This window comes from Phyllostomus discolor, chromosome 11 (genome assembly GCF_004126475.2).
Source record: "Phyllostomus discolor isolate MPI-MPIP mPhyDis1 chromosome 11, mPhyDis1.pri.v3, whole genome shotgun sequence".
Taxonomy (NCBI): Eukaryota; Metazoa; Chordata; class Mammalia; order Chiroptera; family Phyllostomidae; genus Phyllostomus; species Phyllostomus discolor.
This window is the reverse complement of record NC_040913.2, coordinates 72,228,479-72,242,761: the sequence shown is the minus strand read 5'-3', so window position 1 is coordinate 72,242,761 and position 14,283 is coordinate 72,228,479. Positions and strand designations below refer to the sequence as shown.

Here is a 14,283-nt window from a genome sequence, read left to right as displayed (position 1 = left end):
CTGTACAGTCAGCATTTGACTGATTAAGAAACATTTTCAATACGTTCACACTGATTTGTGTCTCTTGCATTACTTGTTTCTTTGAGCATTTGCTGGGTGTGAGGCCCCATGCTGGGATGGCGAGAGGAAGGGACTGCTCCTGCCCTTGGAGAGCTTGCAGGACCCGCTGTTAGAGACCTGGGTGCAGGGTTGACATGCCAGGCGCTCTCTCCGGGAGGACTGTTCCTCCCTGAGCAGTCAGGGGAAGAGCGCCTGTCACTGGATAGAGTCAGGGCAACATTATCGCACTTCACTAAAAGAAAGGTTACCACAACAGGGTGGTCTTTCAAGTCTTTAAATACTTTTCAGTTCTTGAAATGCTTTTGGGATTATGACAGTTAAAAGAAAACTTGTAAGTGAGTAGGAGGGAACAGATGCCTGATAGGGGAGATTGGGGCCAGGACAGCCAGAACTCTGATCAGATCTCTTAGGAAGAGCCCCCAGAATGTCAGTACGGTGCCCCCCCTTACACACTGCCAGTGTGCTGCAAGGCCCCCCCAGATGCCTGAAACTGCAGATGGTGCCGACAACAGACGTATACTTTTTCGTATCCGTACATACCTATGATAAAGTTTAATTTATATATTAGACACAATAGATTAAGCACATAACCTATAATAAAATAGAACAGTTATAACAATACATTGTAATAAAAGTTATGTGAATGTAGTCTCTCAAAATATTATACTGTACTGTACGTACCTTTTCACTGGAAGGAAGCACTCGATGGCTTCTCTCTGGCATATCTGAATTGTCAGCATCACTACTCTTGTGCTTTGGGGCCATTATTAAGGAAAATAAGGGTGACTTGAATAGTAGCTGTGCGATACTGCGACAGTTGATCTGGTCACCCAGATGGCTACTAGGTGACAAATGGGCTGGTAGTTGTACAGTGTGGACACGACGGATGAACATGACTCACATACTAGGCAGGACTGAGTGGGACAGTGTGTGATTTCATTACACTACCTGGAATGGTGCAAAATTTGAAACCTATAAATTGTTTACTTCTAGAATTTTCTTTTTTTTTTTTATAGTTTAATGTATTTTAATAGCAAACTTACAGGAACAGCACAGAAGACAGACAACATTAAAAACATACTTGCATGTAGGACAACTCAGTTAGAAAAGTATAGTGAGTGGATGGAATCTACTGTATGATAAAAATGCTACAAACACCATTTAGTTGCCATCAATAAGAAATTTACTTGTTTTAAAAAAATCCAAATGCTGGCATTGTCCAGAAAAATTTAACAGGTTTATTTATATTGTTATAAAGTTGAACTGCTTGAAACTTGTTCACTGAAACACCTTGACTTGCATTAATGCTTTATGTCCCCGCATTTATATTAAAAAAATTCACACACAAATGAAAATGGAAAAACGGCCAATACCTGATTTCTGTCCCCTATTTTCCACTTGGAATCATATACTTAGGTACCTTTTTGACCCCATGGAAAAAAAAAATCTAACGTTCAGAACTACCAATAACAGGAAGAAGAGAATTTTTTTTTTTAAAGAATGAAATGTTTCCCATCATAGTGGATTCTTAAGCATGTTCTCCACGTATGCGGCGTGCTAGCTGGATGTCTTTTGGCATAATTGTTACACGTTTGGTATGGATAGCACACAGGTTGGTGTCTTCAAAAAGGCCAACCAGATAAGCTTCACTTGCCTCCTGCAAAGCACCAATAGCTGCACTCTGGAAGCACAGATCTGTTTTGAAGTCCTGAGCAATTTCTCGCACCAGACGCTGGAAGGGAAGTTTGCGGATCAGAAGTTCAGTGGACTTCTGATAACGTCTAATTTCACGAAGTGCCACAGTACCAGACCTGTAACGATGAGGTTTCTTCACCCCTCCAGTAGAGGGCGCACTCTTGCGAGCGGCTTTGGTAGCCAGTTGCTTCCTCGGTGCTTTACCACTGGTCGATTTGCGGGCAGTCTGCTTTGTACGAGCCATGGTATAGGGACCTCTTTACTTACCCCACTTCTCCTTCGGCTGGAGCTCGGTGAGCTGGAGGAGGTGCTGGCGTTAGAGAGCGACGGCAGCTGCGAACACCAGAATTTTCTATTTAATATTTTCAGACTGTGGTTGACTGGGGCTAACCAAAACTGAAAAGCAAAACCACAGATAATGGGGACTATTGTAACTTATTTTGTAAAACGTTGATGTGTTTAAGCAAACCCAATCTACTGCCTTGAAGGCATTCACATAGGGCAAAGAAAAAGGGAAGGCAGTTGTTTCCACAGATAAAATGAAGGCTTGTTAAACATAACATTGTAAGAACAGTCTTTTTGAACATTAATAAATCTTGCATTGAGGTAGAAGAAAAGGGAGAGAGAGCCCAAAGCAGAGAAGTGGGTTATGTAAATCTGTCAGTGCACGGTGGGGGAGGGGGGCAAAAGTCGCTTGAAGTTGTGAGCATGTGAGTTTATTCATATATTATTATTTTGTATTACTTTTCGTGCGAACAACCGTAAGTCTGCTGTGGCCCACCTGAATGTCAGTGTGTTTGGTCAGGGAAGCATGTCTCCAACTTCCAACATCTAAAAACTCTTCTGATGATATATTTGTTTATTTTTAAGGAAAATTGTGGCTGAATATGAAAAGACCATTGCTCAAATGATTGGTAAGGATTTTTTTTTTATCATTGTTCAAATACAGTTTTCTCCTTTTTACTCCCAATCCAGTCCCCCGTCCCACCCCTCCCCACTTCCCTCCCATTACCACCCTCCCCTTAGTTTATGACCATGTGTCCTTTAAGTTTGTTCCTGTGAACCCTTCCCACTGTCCCCTTAAATTCCCTCCACTCTCTTCTGTGGGCACTGTCAGCCTGGCCTCTATTTCAGTGTCTTTGGTTATATTTTGCTTGTTTCTTTGTTTTGTTATTTAGGTTCCTGTTAAAGGTGAGATCATATGGTATTTGTCTTTCACTGCCTGGCTTGTTTCGCTTAGCATAATGTTTTCCAGCTCCATCCACGCTGTTGCAAAGGGTAGGAGCTCCTTCTTTCTTTCTGCTGCATAGAATTCCATTGCGTAAATGTACCATAGTTTTTTGATCCATTCATTTACTGATGGGCATCTTGGTTGCTTCCAGCATCTAGCTATTGTAAATTGTACAGCTATGAACATTGGGATGCATAGGTTCTTTTGAATTGGTGTTTTAGTATTCTTAGGATAGAGTCCCAGCAGTGGAATTGCAGGGTCAAAAGGCAGATCCATTTTTAGTTTTCTGAGGAAGTTCCATACTGCTTTCCATAGTGGTTGTACCAGTCTGCAGTCCCACCAGCAGTGCAGGAATTTTTTTTTTTAGCACATGAATCATAGGGTCTCTAGTTGATTTTAAAATCAGGATACAAACTTCAATTTGTCCATCACTTAAGAACAGTTGATTCTCATTATTCTCAGTCACACTGTGTAAAGTTACTGCGAACCTGGAACTGTTGCTTCTGAGGAAATGCAGGTTAGGTTTTACACCAGCCGGTGGCTACCATCTGTTTTGTGAATACATAATCTTCTCTTACGTGTGTTTCTGTTTATGGACATCTTATTTGAGATATATTGCTGATCCATTAGTATTGAATGGATGGCCAACAGCGCTATGGCTCATGTGTGAACAAGGCTTATTGAATACATTTCCCTGTGAGGCACGTCACAGCCTTGCTGCAGTTAGGAACACTGGACAGCACTTCAGCACTACACTTGAGGGCTGTTTTAAATAGCAAAATCACCAACAGAAAGCACAAAAATGCAAAAAGTGGGGCACTAAATAGACTGAAAAGGACACTTGTTTACGGTATGAGACGAGAATGCATCATCTTGTTCACACTCGGCTGGGATGTCAACGTCTGTATAGGCTGCCTGTCAGGTGGCTTGAATATTTTGCTGTTCTGCGCATGTCTGAGTGACCAGGGGTGCATCAGAAGTACCAATTTGGGGTTACAAGTAACTTTTAGTAAGTAGGCAGGTTCGCAAGTATGGACTCGGAGCACTGGGGATCAGCTGTAGTGGATTCATGTCAGAGCCTGGCAGGCACTTGGCTTCTGTGCAAGCCCTCTCTGCCCAGCCCCAGAGCGCTGGTGGCCTAGGTGCATAGTTTGTACCCCCGGGTGGTGCAGTGTCCTTACTCCACTGCCAGTTGTACCTTCCCTGTATCAGAACCATGGGTGCCTTTTCAAACGACAGTGGCAGGTCCTCCTGCACTGAATTTAGAGCCGCTTCTCGCCAGTGTTATAAGGACTGACTCCCTAAATCCAAGTCAGGTCTTTCTGCACTTAAGCACCGAGGTGCTATTTTCTATGGTCCACATCATGTAACGCCTTCCCAGCACATGGCCTTTGCCACAGCTCTTCTCCTCTGTGTGGAATATTCTCCCGGGGAGCTCCTGCCCTCCATTCTTTGGGGTTTCAGTTCAGATCTCCCCTGCCCTGTATAAAAAAGGAATCCCCCCCTCGGCCTGCTTTGTTTTCCCCATCGCTTGCCACCACATACCTCCCCCACTAGGATGTACGTCCTTGGGAGTGGGAACTCAGTCATGTCCACTGCTGGGCCCCACCACTGAGAACGCCACTTAGTAATAGCTCATGGAAGGCAGCTGCCAGCCATGTGTCAATTGACTATGCCATTGCTTTCAATTGCGCTCCACAGAAGATGAACAAAGGACAAGCATGACCTCTCAGAAAAGCTTCCAGCAACTGACCATGGAGAAGGAGCAGGCCCTGGCTGACCTTAATTCTGTGGAAAGGTCCCTTTCTGATCTCTTCAGGAGATACGAAAACCTGAAAGGTGTTCTGGAAGGGTTCAAGAAGGTAGCATGTCCTTTCCTTCTGGAATCTCCTCACTAGTGTATTTTCTTGGTAATGTAGCTTCAGATGTATGTGCCAGAGGTGTGTGGGTAGTCTTCTAAGTAGGGATTTGGGGCCCCTGTTGGTCTGGAGAATCGCCCCTTTTTCTTTCTGTGGTTGTTCAGGCACCTGGCCCAGTGGGTGGCTTGTCTTAGTCATTCCTCTCCTGAGTCAGGCCCGTAAGCCCCGTCACGGCTGGAGTGCGGCCTGGGGTGTAAGAACTGCGGGGCCCTCGGACTTCAAGAGAAGTCTAGAAATGTTCGTTTTGACAGTTCACCACCTTAATATTAGTAAAAGTAAAAGGGATTCTAAACACAGCACTGGAAAATTCAGGCTGCACATTCTGGAGAAAAGTAATGTTTCTTCAAGTTTAGATGTAAGTGGGCATATTGATTTCATTTCATTGCACACCATCAGTGAGACACATTTATAGCAGTGACCATTCTTTTTTTCCGTATTAAAATAAAAATGAGACTGGCCCATTTATCTATGGGAATCAGAGTGCCATTCAGATTTGAATTGCCTTCCTAAAATAGGTGTACCAACGTAACTAAACCTTGCTGTATGGTTTGAAAATTAATACCCGAAGAAATAATTTTTTTCAAGGCTTTTTAAAAAAAAAGATTTATTTATTTTATAGAGATAGGAAAGGAGGGGGAGAGGAAGAGAAGCATTGATATGCAAGAGCTACATTGATTGGTTGCCTCTCACACGCCCCAAACTGGGGACCTGGCCTGCAACCCAGTATGTGCCCTGACTGGGAATTGAACCAGTGACCTTCTGGTTCACAGGCCAGCGCTCAATCCACTGATCCACACCAGCCAGGGCTGAAGAAATTATTTAGAAGTTCTTTGGTAGATTTATATAAAGGCATCTGAATTAATTGGGTTTTCTCAGTTTTGAAAAAAATGACATACACCAGTAGAAGAAAAACAAAGTGACCTGTTTCTTATTTTAAATTGTCGTTTTGGAACAGAATGAAGAAGCCTTGAAAAAATGTGCTCAGGATTACTTGGCCAGAGTTAAACAAGAGGAACAGCGCTATCAGGCTCTGAAAATCCACGCGGAAGAAAAACTAGACAAGTAAGACCTTGCACAGAGAACTTTAGTTTTCATGACATTGTGAGATTGATGGAGACAAGAAAAAAATCACTGTTTTGCAACTCCAGATGGCATTTGTATGTGTGTCGTTTGCTTTTTTGAATAAGTAGAATCTTCCCAAGGTTCTAACATTAAAAAGATTAAAAAGATACACAGTATCTCCCTCTACCCCACCCCCTTTTCATTGGGTTCCCACCTCTTTTCTCTCCTGGGCTAATCACTGTTTTATTCTCCCAGATAAATTTTTATCCCCTTCTTTTTTCTACCCTCCGCCCAGCTTTATTGAGACACAATTGACACATAACACTGTATAAGTTGAAGACACAGAGTGTCGATTTGGTATATTTATATATTGTACCACGGCAGTGTTAGCCAACACCTCCGTGTCTTCACGTAATTACCATGTTTTTATGTGGTGAGAATCTCTTTTTTTATACAGATGATACACACCTCGCTGTTTTCATTCAGCAGTATATTTTGGAAACCTTTTTATATCAATCCATCAAGAACTTCCTTATTGTTTTTAAGAGTCACACGGCCTTCTGGTGTTGGGATGCACCATTCCGTTGTTGGAATGTCCCCTCCTGTTGGACATGCAGGGTATTTAAAATCTTCCACTATAAATGGTGCTTCAACAAGTAACCTTTTATGATGATCGTTAGGCGTCCATATGAGTTGTGTGTATGATAGAAAAGGAATTCCTGGGCCAAAGAGTATACAAATAATTATGGTGAATATTGTCAATTTGCCCTCCTCAAACTTTTATTAATTTATATTCCTATACAGTCCATGAGAGTGTCTTTTTTTTCCCTACAGCTTTGCCAACATCATATTTTTGGTTTTCTTGCAAGTCTAATAGATGAAAGTGGTATTTCAATTTAGTTGGTTCGGTTTTCTGTTACTTTGTTGTGTTTTTTGGCAAGCAACAGAGCATTTGTTTTATTCATTGTAGTTTTGGTTTATGTTTATCTTATCAGTGAAATTGAACATATTTTAGTGCTGTTCATATACTTCCTTTACTATAAATGACTGTCTTGTTTACCTGGTTTTCTCTTGTCAGTTTATTTACGTACTTAAGGATGACATTGCTTTGTGATATGAGTTGTAAATAATTTTTTCAGCATATCATTTATCTTTTGACTTTGCCTATAGTGTTTTTGATATGCAGAAATTTATTTTGAAGTATTAAAATTTATCAGATACTTGTTTTTACAGCTTCTAGATTTCCTATCATAGTAAAAAAGATCTTCCCTGTGCTGAACATAAAATATTCTCCTGTGTTCCTTTTAGTACTTTTATGGTTTAATTTTTTTAATACTTAAATCCAACACTTGGAATTTATCCCAGGAATGCTGTGAAGGATGCACCCCACTTTATTTTTTCACTACAAAGTAATACTAGTGCATTTTGCTGTCTTTCTATTTGTAAAACCTCTTAAGTTCCCCCTTTCCCATCCTCACTCCCAGAGGCACTACTATTGGAGTTTACTGTGTGCCCTCCTAGTCTTTGTGCCTTGATAGATACTGCTCATAATGGCTTCATTCTTTTAAAAAATTATAATCGAGTCATATTACACAAGTTTCCTTTTTCATTTAATAAGTACATCATGGCCATTTTTCATGTCACAATACATAGCATAATCTAATTGTTTTTATTAGGTTGTGGGCCTAGTCCATTCCTTATTTACACTTATTTACACAGGTATTTACACGGTTGCACACTTCTGTGTTGCAAACAGTGCAGCAGGGAACCTCCGTGTGCACTCACCGCTGTGCCGGGTGGGACGGTGGGGCGGTTGCTGTGGCTGGATCGCTGAGAGGGGAACTGCTGGCTCGGAGGGTGTGCGCATGTCAGCTGTGGTGGCTGCTGCCACGTTGCCCTCTGCAAAATCAGCGCCAGTCTTCAGCCCCCCACTCCGCACGTGAGCCTGTTTCCTTGCACCCCAGCCACCAAGGACAAGATTGTCCTTGTTCATTTTTCCCAGCCTGACAAATTTTAGAAGTTTATCACTTTAATTTGCGTGTCCCTCATTACTAGTGAGTTTTTAGTATCCTTTAATTAGTTAATTGGCTATTTACCAACTGACATTTATGGGGGGTTTTTTATTTCTTTTTGCACCTCACGAGTGAAGTCACTTTCAGGACTGTGTGTCGTAGGTGTCAGCAGTTAGCATCCTGCCTCTTTAGCTGTGGTGGTCCCAAAGATGGTCCTGTGTGCTATTGTACTGGGTTAAAAAACAACACAAAACACTTTTTTGATTGTTGTAGAGACTGTCATGTGATTCCATTTTCCAGTGGCGTACGAATTTTGAAGGACATTATAGCCTTTGAGATGAATTCTGCCATTGGTTTACACCATGGACATTTCCTTAGCAGTCGTGTGTAAATTGAGTTTTTATCAATTAAAATTATGTTATTTAGGTCACCGACTCCTTTTTCCCCTCTTGTCACAGAGTCAGTTCTTCTAGGTCTGTGTTTCACAGACGTCAGTGGTTATTCTCCTGACTCCTCAGCCAGACTGATGACTAATGTGTGCTCTTTGTCTCTTTACTCTACAAACAAAACCCCATCACCAGAGCCAATGAAGAGATTGCTCAGGTTCGAACAAAAGCAAAGGCTGAGAGTGCGGCTCTCCATGCAGGACTCCGGAAGGAGCAGATGAAGGTGGAGTCCCTGGAAAGGGCCCTTCAGCAGAAGGTACAAAGAGGGGTGTGGTGCGGCCAGAGACACTTGGTTTCTGTGTGGCTAGCTTGCAGGGCATCTGCAAGAAAGAGGCCTTGCCTTTTTGTGAAGACAAATCCGGCTCCTTTGTGAACTGATCCAGGGGAAGACAAGGCAAACCACGAAACTCCCAGACATACCGGTGGGCCCTGTCCACAGGCAGGGTGCAGAGAGGAAGCTGCATTAACTGAAGTTCTGGGACCAAACACTGCTTAGTCAGGCTCTGAGGCTCCCTTTTTGAAATTCTTTTTGTTTTTTAAGTAATATATGAAGCCACCATCCCCCTTCATTGTAATTTTACCCGCAGGGGCATCTAGAGGTATATTTGGTTGTCACAAGTAGGAGATGCTACTGGCACCTAGTGGGTGGAGGCCAGAAATGCTCCAAACGTCCCACAATGCACAGGACAGCCCCACAGCAAACACTGACCCCATCCCAAATGCCACTGGTATGTGGGGGTGTGACTGCTGTAGATAAAGAAAGATCATTGGTAACGGTGGTCCCTATTTCTTGCTGCTCAGCGATTCTCAGACTTGGATTTTTATATGCCTCTAGTGTTTTTCTTCCTATGTCTCCAGTTGGTTAGAACAGGGTTCTTACCTTGGGGTCAGATGACCCCTAAGTGTTCCAAGATACAAGGACGCAAGAATCCCAGGTCTCTTGAGATGCTAATGGATTGAATGAGGCCCAGATACTTGTGTTTTTAACAGGTACCCCAGGTAATTCCTATGGTACCAAGAAAATTCAAGGACTAAGAGGTTCAAGGTCAAGCTGCAGAGGGCTAGTGACTGCCTTTACCCCCAGCTCAGCTGAAGCCTGACTGCGAACACATGAGCATTTCCCAGGGGAGCAGGTGCGGAGCTCTCTGTACTTCAAAGGGTCTCCGGTGAAGAAAAGTTCAGAGCCGCTGAGTTAGAGGATAGCCAGTGTTGGGACTATAAGTTACAGCTGCCTTTATCTCAGGACACAGATGACCCACACTGTCACATCATTTGTCTTTCAGAACCAAGAAATCGAAGAACTGACGAAAATCTGTGATGAGCTGATTGCAAAGCTGGGAAAGACTGACTGAGTCTCCCCTGTTAGCTCGGCAGATCTGCATTTGGCTGCTTCTCTCGTGACCACAGTTATCTTGCCTTACCCAGGAATTATTGCCCCTTTGCAGAGGAAAAACTCTGAAAAAGCACATGCCTACTGCTGCCTGGCCCGCTTAGCTGCCCACGCCAACAGCCCTGGAAGAAAGCCCAGAGTATTGCACAGTCACCAAAGGAGCGGCATCTGGCGGTCCTGCGTCTGTCGCAGCTCGCCATGGATAGGCCCAGTTAGGCTGCTGGGTGTGGGTTTGTGAGTTCTCTCTCTTTAATTCGTTTTAAAGCCATCTTTACTTTCCCAAGTGCGTGAAATTTGTGGTTTTATGGCTACTGTTTGGGATCATCTCCTGGTCACCACCTGTTTGATTATGTTTTGTGACCTATTTGTTTCATCTTTTAAATTTAATTTCCCGTATTAGCAGTTTTATTGGAGCAGGAATTTGGCTTTTGTTACTTTCAATATATACATAGGAAGGGACTCTGAGCGCCCACAAGCACACACGTGCCCACGCGTGTTTACATGTGCTGCGGCTTCTTCCCTGAAGCAGAGTCAAAGAAGAACTTCTCTGCAGAAGAGCCTGTTTCCGTAAATGTAAAAGCCTGTTTTGAAAGAGTCTTGGCTCAGAATGCCGACGTCAGAATTTTGGGAGAGTGAAGATGCAAAAAGCCCAGACTCGTGCATGTCGTGACTCATGGCCCCAGGCTCAGGCTTCCCGTGTAGGGGAGACTCGCCGGAATGTTCTGTCACCCTGGCATGTGGGTGCTGCTCAGCCATGACAAGCAGGAGTGTGGCCCCTTTGGGGTTGGTCCTCAGCCTCCAAGTGTCTGTGTTCTGCGTGAACAGCAGTGGGCGCCCTCAGCCATTTCTTCTGCTCGGCTTCATTCGTTGCTGCACAGCCAATGTTTCCTCTTTATTATTTGAAATAGGCCAAGAAGGTCTACTTGTAACGGGTTTAGATGATCTCACATAATGAAAAGGGAACGGTAACCCTACCGGCAATATAAGGTGGAGAAACAGGTGGCTTTTCATGGCTGTGATGTTTTGTTCTTCAGACGTTTCACGGCAAAAAAAAAAAGTCTTTTTGACAGAATTTTTAACAAAACGGGCAGTAAAAGTCTTGTGAACCACTCTGAAAATCAGTGCATTCAGGATATTTTTAAACCAAGGTCATTGGACTGGCGGAGGAAGGGGCTGCAGGGAGCAGGTGCACCCTCACACACCGGATTCCTCAGGCCCTTCCTGGCCCTGGTTCAGAGCGTGGGGCCAGTGCCCCCCACAGGGCAAACTTCCATGCAGCCAGTGAACCCCCTAGCATCTGATAGGCAAAACCAAATCCCTGCAAGTGTTTTAGAGCACTCTTTTGTCTTAATCTTAACACCTTGAAGGTCTTCATGGTGATATGCACTATATTCAGTCCATGTAAGTTTTCGTACTTTTCCTGTAGAAGTATTGCATGATCCAGCCTCAGCCATGCGTTGTGCCTAGTGGAGAACCTCTAGATCTTTCAACGTGAATTTTTTTAGAAGTCTACTATTTACATGGGTGCAATCTTTAGCCCCAGGGAGGTCAATAATGTCTTTTAAAGCCAGAAGTCACGTTTTACCAATATGCATTTATCATAATTGGTGCTTAGGCTGTATTTTAAAGCCTATTATCTTACCATTTTTTACAAAAGAAAAAAAGAAGAAGAAGAACAGAATTGATGTGGTTGGAGAAGTGACTTGACAATCATTTGGACTTTGCAAACAGTCACTGTGGGTCAGCGTGAGTGCCTGACCGCAGTCTGAGGGTGGTGAGCACAGGCGTCTCCAGTGGGGTCACTGATTTCTTCATTTAGTTCTCTCCTACTAGGAAAATTAACTTGCATTTTGCAGAAAGAAACATTTGCTAAACCTTTTTGCTGCTGTATTTTGGTGACATGTTTTCTGTTGATCTACTTTAAGCAAGGAAGGCTTATGGTGGTCTCCATTATAACTCCTAGTTTTCTTTTTAGGCTTCTTCTACACATTAAACAAGGGTTCTGTGTGTCAAACAGGTGAGGACAATCCTTCCCTAGCACACTGCTAAAAGAAACCCCTCAAACACTAGATCCTAGAATGAAGTTGCTGCACAAAGAACATGAAAGGGCCCTCGCTAAGTTGTCTTTGCCACTGGCCTCTCAGCCGTGGCCATCACGAGAATATATTCTTCCTTCTAATTCGGTAGGTGGGTCTTCTCCAACAAGAATAAAAATGTGGCTTGTGCAGCTGGCAAATTGAGAGAATATACTGGGCAGAATAAAGTATGTTTGTTTATTTTTCTTTAAAAATAAGCAGCCCCCCTCAAGCTTTCATAACTCTAGAGAGTGAGAATTCGGCCCCAGCTGGCCCCCAGATCACGTGTCAGTGAGGCAGTGGTAGAGCCTTTTGCAAACGTGGACGCGGATGAGGGGGAGTTGCTGGCCTAGATCGCGGTTTTGAAGTATTAGGTGATCTTGTTGAGGCTCTGGACCCAGAGCCATTTCCTAGGTTTTTGACTTTGCCAAAGTGTAGAAAGGCACTCTCTCTCTTAAGGCATTTTAATTGGAGACCGAACAACTTGTCACTTGGTTGGCTGGTCAGTGACAGTCAGACCTCCTGATATTTACTATATTAGGAGAAGCTCCTAAAGGCCTGCCCAAAGCTCTGGTTCTGTAAAACTGTTCTGGAAATATTGAGACGCCCGGTTTTCTCGTGTGGTTTCTAGCTTCTTCAGACCCAGCCCAAATTAGGAAGTGCAGAAACACGTGATGGTGCAAAACTCTGAGGGTCTGGCTGCCTTCCAGAACGCTATGGAATCTAAGGGAAGATTTATGTTTGGTTTTGGGGGATCACTCAAGTTGAATTTCCTTTCCAGCCAGTTACCCTCTGCACCACCCCGAGCTCTGTGCAGCTCTCACACCAGCGCCCCGGTGCTCGGGTCTGCACTGGGCAGCCCCGAGGCAGGCCGTTTGGGAGTAGGACGAGTCAGCTGCCCCCACGTTCCTTCGGGGCTGTCTAAAGGCAGCCGAGGGGAGCACCCACTTTTAACTTGAGGGCTTGCTGGTGGCTCCAAAGCTCAAGGTGGAGTTTTTAAAGAGCAGGCATTGGTAACCTTGTGTACGCCGGTTAGAAACAATTCAGCACAACCTTTTCTAGTGGTGTGAAACTCTAAAGCTCCTTCTGTTCCTTTTGGTTTTTCACCACAGTTAACAGCCGTCTCACAGAACTGCACACGGCTTGTCCTTCTGCTGTGACACTGCGAGCGTGCTCCTGGAGTTGGGTGTCTTACTCTGCCCTCTCGTTGGAAAGAGAAACTAGGTGTTGAAAGACTAAATGATTCAGGCAAAGGATTTTAAAGATGTAAATATTATGAAGAATTTTAAAGATAGCAGATCATTATTTGCTTATTAAAGAACAAATATAGTCTGGGAATCCCAGAATGTCAGGCCAAAGGTCTAAGAAGTCATCTTCTTCAAAGATTTTAATACAAATATTTTGAGGAGACTTCTGTCCAAAAAGGTTTGACTGGCCTCCAGATCCCAGTGATTTTTAAAGAGCAACGTATCACTCAAACCTTGAAAGTCTCCCGTATAGTGAAGGTGAAGAAATTGGACACTTGTCAGGGTCTCCTCTGGAAGGTACGGCGAACGGCAGCGTTTCCAGGAGAGACCCTCCGAGTGCCCGGAGCCAGCATTCTGGAGACTAAAGATTGCACTTCCGTAGTTCTCCGTCCAAATGCGGTCCCATTTCTGTGCCTCTCAGCATGCAGTTAGATTTGGACAAACAAGATTCCTAAGGAATGACTTGACTAACTATAATATGGTTACAGCTATTACATATATATATATATTCTGGTTATAGTCCTAATATAGAGATGTTGTGTGTGATGCTGACAGTCTTAACGCATTTAGAGGCGGCCAGGCATGGGGCTGAGGTGTGGCTTGAACCTTCCCTGTATCGATTCTTTAGAACTATAAAGATGCCACTTTCTCGCTGCCTCCATGCCTTTCAGTGGTATCTGAAATATACTCCAAACAGTATTTCCTAGTCACGTTGTTAACCGATACTCTCTATGAATAATTTCCAAGTGGACCTGCACAAATTTGAACTCGGAAACCACCCCCAGTCCAGATACAGGGCAGTCTGTCACCACACCCGTAGCCTCAGCCTCAGCCCCTCTCACCCACTGGGGCAGGACCCAGGCCCTGCTTTTCCATCTCAGAGGTAGCAGTAAACGTTTCGGTGTTGCTGTTAGCAAGTGTGTGTTTGCCAGTAGGTAGCGTTTGTACTCATGTGCCAACCAGTAAATGTTAATTGCACTTCTGCTTCCACTGTGTCCCCACGGGTGCCATGAAGTGTGTGAGGAGCCTCCCGCGTGGGGGCCGGACGCCGCATTGACTGCTGCTGACAGGGCTGTGTCGCGTGGAGTCGTCATCTACATGAGTTTTATATGCACAGTGACTTCCCTTTTATATGTCAGGTAAATA

At 43.9% G+C, this 14,283-nt stretch overlaps 2 protein-coding genes across 11 annotated transcripts in view; one reads left to right on the top strand and one right to left on the bottom strand.

Annotated features, from left to right (window-relative positions):
- Positions 1-12,821, top strand: part of TACC1 (transforming acidic coiled-coil containing protein 1) — a 100,247-nt gene extending 87,426 nt beyond the window's left edge. For all 10 annotated transcript variants that reach the window (XM_036011582.1, XM_028527090.2, XM_036011583.1 and 7 more), the window contains 5 exons: positions 2,626-2,669; positions 4,688-4,848; positions 5,861-5,967; positions 8,561-8,681; positions 9,709-12,821. In XM_036011582.1, coding sequence (XP_035867475.1) covers positions 2,626-2,669; positions 4,688-4,848; positions 5,861-5,967; positions 8,561-8,681; positions 9,709-9,777 — 502 coding nt within the window. In that variant the 3' untranslated portion in view covers positions 9,778-12,821. The remainder of the gene's footprint in view (positions 1-2,625; positions 2,670-4,687; positions 4,849-5,860; positions 5,968-8,560; positions 8,682-9,708) is intronic.
- On the bottom strand, positions 1,226-2,105 carry LOC114508980 (histone H3.3A-like). The gene has a single exon (XM_028527091.2). The coding sequence runs from the start codon at positions 1,997-1,999 to the stop codon at positions 1,589-1,591; it is 411 nt and encodes a 136-aa protein (XP_028382892.1). The 5' UTR covers positions 2,000-2,105; the 3' UTR covers positions 1,226-1,588.
- Positions 12,822-14,283: the final 1,462 nt, after the last annotated feature.

What these genes read in the sequence shown, in the direction of transcription:
- LOC114508980 (XM_028527091.2), bottom strand. Translation starts at nt 1,999, where the DNA reads ATGGCTCGTACAAAGCAGACTGCCCGCAAATCGACCAGTGGTAAAGCA.